Consider the following 4,756-nt stretch of genomic DNA (forward strand, 5'->3'; position numbering starts at 1 on the left):
GCATGGAGCAGTCTGCTCTCTTTAGCTCTCGTGGTACTGTAATACACCGATCGGTCTGCACAGTCGGTCCGCGTCAAGTCGAACACAACTACTAGTTTCACCGGGTTACACTCAGAGATGTGGCGCACACGTGAGGCTGTAGTGCGAATGCGTCCCAGCCCCCTTAGATGTAAGGCTACATTTACACTGGTGCGTTTATGTTCTAAAATGAAAACGATATTAGCATCATTTTTGGCCACTGAAACAGACGGATAGCCTGTTCTTCGATGGTGAATGCCTATCTTTCATATGCTCCCATCTAAAGAGAGGGGCTGGAGGAAGTGAATAAAATAAAAACAAAAATGTGTTCTAATGCCATACTCCCTTAAGAACACCTTACAGTGGAAACATTCAAGATGGCACATCCTCCTATTTAATGTCCATTTTAATGCTGACTACTATAATAAAACAGATTAGGTCTTTTTTACTTGACACAGTTGTTAAAGTGCCATTTGGTTATTCTTGAAGCTTTAAATGCTTGATGCTATAACATATGTTGTGTGGGCTTAGGTGTGACATGCTACTACATTTCTGCTCTACACATGACTGGGAATCACCAGTGGTGATTTGAAATGACTATTAAATTAGGTTTTTTAGCTGGTAGCTATGGTAATGATTAAGGCCACAGTCAGTAAATTAGCCATGACTGAAGTCCATTATTCAACTTTCACCACTATTATTCACTCGCATTAGTTGACTTATTTCTCGAGCCGTTCAACATGCATGTTCTTAAGCCGATTATGTTTAATAAGCCAAAAACGCACTTGGTCATGTAAACGCGGTAACCCGTTTTCTTTTATCGGAGTAAGGTCATAAACGGCGTAAGCATAAACCGGTCGCAACAGGTAATTTTTTGCCTCTTACTACGATTTCGCACGGCATGTAAACGCAATAACCCGCTTTCTGTCGGCTTATTGAAGTGCGCATGTGTGATACGTGACAGGAACGCATCGTTAGTGCAGATTTAAGCGCATCTAGACCGAGCAACGGCGTAAGCATAAACCGGTCGCAACAGGTAGTTTTTTTGCCTCTTACTCCGATTTCGCACGGCATGTAAACGCAATAACCCGCTTTCTGTCAGCTTATTGAAGTGCGCATGTGTGATACGTGACAGGAAAGCATCGTTAGTGCAGATTTAAGCGCATCTAGACCGAGCAAACGTCTTGCAGTAAAGAAAGAAGGAAATATATCACAAAAGCAGACTTTTTCATGACAGTTATTATGGTTCAGTCACAATGCTGCATTTATAACTGAATCAGAGGATAATATATGAGCTGTAAGTTTCCCGACATGTTGCAAGCTTAATTTAACACACAACTGACAAATGTATGGAATACTCGGAGTCAGATACAAATGATAGATAGCAAATGATTATATTTTGACGTCACTACAGGGAAATAACCTGATTTATTAATGAAGTCATGTAAACGCAGCTTACTTGCGTTGTCAGGTTACTGATGTGCATGTAAACGGGGAAAACTGGTTATTTTAATAAGCTGATATTTGTGAGTTATCAGCTTACTGGTGTGCATGTAAACATGATTGTGACTAGAGCCCAACCGATATGTTTTTTTGGGGGGCCGATACCGATATTGGGGAGTAAAAAATGCCGATATCGATATATCGGCCGATATTCTTTGTGTATATTATAGTACAGTACCAGTCAAAAGTTTGGACACTTTCCCATTCGTGTGTCCAAACATTTGACTGGTACTATATATAGAATACAGTATATACAGTATCTCACAGAAGTGAGTACACCCCTCACATTTTTGTAAATATTTTATTATATCTTTTCATGTGACAACACTGAAGAAATGACACTTTGCTACAAATGTAAAGTAGTGAGTGTACAGCTTGTATAACAGTGTAAATTTGCTGTCCCCTCAAAATAACTCAACACACAGCCATTAATGTCTTGACATTTTCACTTAGGGGTGTACTCTTTTGTGGCCAGCGGTTTAGACATTAATGGCTGTGTGTTGAGTTATTTTGAGGGGACAGCAAATTTACACTGTTATACAAGCTGTACACTCACTACTTTACATTGTAGCAAAGTGTCATTTCTTCAGTGTTGTCACATGAAAAGATATAATAAAATATTTACAAAAATGTGAGGGGTGTACTCACTTCTGTGAGATACTGTACATAAACAGAATATATATACATAAACACATTTTTTGCAATGATCACTCAAATGTGGTGATCAAACACTTATAATGACGTGACAAAGATATGTAATGATGGAGGCAGGGCATTTAACAATTTAATAATAAACTTTATTTTCCAAAATGAGTCTGACATCAGGCTCATATCGGCCGATAATATCAGCTAAACTATATATCGGTCGGGCTCTAATTGTGACCCAGCAAATGTGAAACTCTTTTATAAATGCATCAGTTATAGAAGGAGTAAATGAAGTCTCAGTTGTTCATTAGCCTCACATTATGCATTTGACACTCTCATACTGTGCCTTTAGCATGCAGTGTAATATGCAGTGTGGTGGACTAGGACAAACTCAGATTTGATTTTGCAGTGAGCATAAGGTAAATACAGGATTGTCCCATGTCCTTGGTGAATTATTACCTTGTCACTTCCCTTTCCACCTGTCATCTTTCATAGTGTACAGCTGCAAGTTAAATCAGTTTGTTGCCAGACTAGTTGGAACTCAGTGTGCTTGTACTTTCTGCCAAGGGAATTACACAGCCTTCTTGAAGTCTTGTAACTTTTGATTTTAACTTTTTACTTTGTTTTTCAGTTGAAGTGTACCTAAATTTGGAGACCAAAGTGATGCCATGTAATGTTCTCAACGTTACCGTCATAGGTTCTCTGTTGAATTTCATTCCGTGGCTTTATATATTTATACCCACCATTTTTGTACTGACTGATTCCACTGAGGCTGTTTAATTTGAATTTAACTGAATTATCACCATTATCTCAGCAAGTATTTTCAGGAAATAGTATTTTAGCATTTTTACCCTCAGAGTTTCTTATTTCAGTTCTCATTCCGCTGATTGTAAAACTGACAGTCAATGGGCCACTGGGATCTGGGTCTAACAGAATCCATTTTCAGTGGCAGAAGTAAGGTGAACTGTTGCATCTCGTGCGTATGCCTCTATTAATACCCACCCAGACTTTGAGTTAATTCCTCTTCAGGCACCATCATAACTGCTAACCCTCTTTTTCCGTTGCTGGTTATTGTGGAGGGGCTCTGCTGGAGTTTATCAGCTTTCAATTTGCCATGTTTGAGCTCTAGGGGTCACAGTGCAGTCACACTACTCTCCCTGGGTTTACGGCTTTTTAATCAACTTCTACAACCTTTCCTATCTATGTGCTGCTAGCCTGAGGGAGCAGGGAATGTGGGAGGATATAGAACTGTATCTTAAAAAATACTGAGTGCAGCAAAAGGGTCACGGTGATATCTAAATGAGCCTTTAATGCTGCTTTCCTATTTGAAATTTTTTTTTATATTATATTAATATATATTATATTATTTCTCTGATTAAGATGATTATGCTTAGTTTATGAGATCAATCAGATATATACAAAATATAAATGTAATATTACAACATTTACACAGAATAAAAATGTTTTTTTGCCTGTCAAATATTTAGGTCATTTTGGTTTTAATTCAATTAAATTTTCATAATGATGCACGTTGTTACTCCTCTCTGTTATCATTGCCGAAAGTTTTCTTTTTCATCAGTAGTAACGGAGATGCATTTTTGTCAGTTGAATTCCTTAAGCTCTTACAGTGAGGTGGTTACACTTTGGGAAAAGTCAAGTTTAAATATCGACAAGCACTGTACAGGTGTATTTGTTATCACTGAACATTTTAACTTAAAAGTGCAGGTTTGGTGGCAATAGCCTAATGAGCAGCGTGCTGACATACAGTGCTGTTGCACTTTGGGCGTCCCGAGTTCGAGTCCTGGCTCGCGGACCTTTCCCGATCCCGTCCCGTCTTTAAAAAAAAAAATGCAGGTTCAACAAGAAACCCAAAGGCACCATTAAAGCAGAATGAAAGACTAAGGCCCAATCCCAATTCTACCCCTTAGCCCTTCCCCTTTCCCCTACCCCGGGACCACACTTCAAACGAAGGGGAATGAATTATCTCAGCGTAACCGGCTTCAGCAGCAACATGGCTGCCTGAGCGAACAAAAAGACACATAATGTAAGCATTTTTGACATTAATAAAGATTTTAACGAAAAGTAATTCTGAAATACTGCCAATTCGAGAGAGAGAGAGAGAGAGATCAGTGTTTCCCCTAGGTTTACGGCTTTGGGTGGTGGGGGGTAGATTCCGTTTTTTTTTTTTTCTGGACTCCTTTTTAATGATTAAATTACATTTTATTAATCAAAAAGCATGTCTAATTAATTAAAATCATGAAACTTACCCCTTGACACTCTGTTTCAAGGGACAAGGGGAAGGTGTAGGGGAAGGGGAAGGGGTATAAAATAGAATTGGGATTGGGCCTAAGTATCAGCACCGAGCCTTGCACAACTTTGGGTCACTCTCAGCTCTCAGATCAATATGAGCTGTTACAATTTCACAGTTGGTCATGCTTCACTGTTTGACACTTACTCCTTAAGCGCAGGTTGGGAGAGTTTCTGAATGTGTGAGGCACGACAGAGAGAAAGGAGTAGAGAGAGGCCTGTCACCATATGGGAGCTCACATTGACACCTCCAATGCACAGCTCCACTTGGCATGCAGTCGAC

At 39.3% G+C, this 4,756-nt stretch overlaps 1 protein-coding gene across 1 annotated transcript in view; it reads left to right on the forward strand.

Moving 5' to 3' along the window:
• The window catches only part of LOC107711666 (vertnin-like), a 15,766-nt gene extending 11,287 nt beyond the window's left edge, over positions 1 to 4,479 (forward strand). The window contains exon 3 of the mRNA XM_016516687.1: positions 4,468 to 4,479. Coding sequence (XP_016372173.1) covers positions 4,468 to 4,473 — 6 coding nt within the window. The 3' untranslated portion in view covers positions 4,474 to 4,479. The remainder of the gene's footprint in view (positions 1 to 4,467) is intronic.
• Positions 4,480 to 4,756: the final 277 nt, after the last annotated feature.

Source organism: Sinocyclocheilus rhinocerous, unplaced genomic scaffold, assembly GCF_001515625.1.
Source record: "Sinocyclocheilus rhinocerous isolate Xijiao unplaced genomic scaffold, SAMN03320098_v1.1 scaffold1169, whole genome shotgun sequence".
NCBI classification, from domain to species: Eukaryota; Metazoa; Chordata; class Actinopteri; order Cypriniformes; family Cyprinidae; genus Sinocyclocheilus; species Sinocyclocheilus rhinocerous.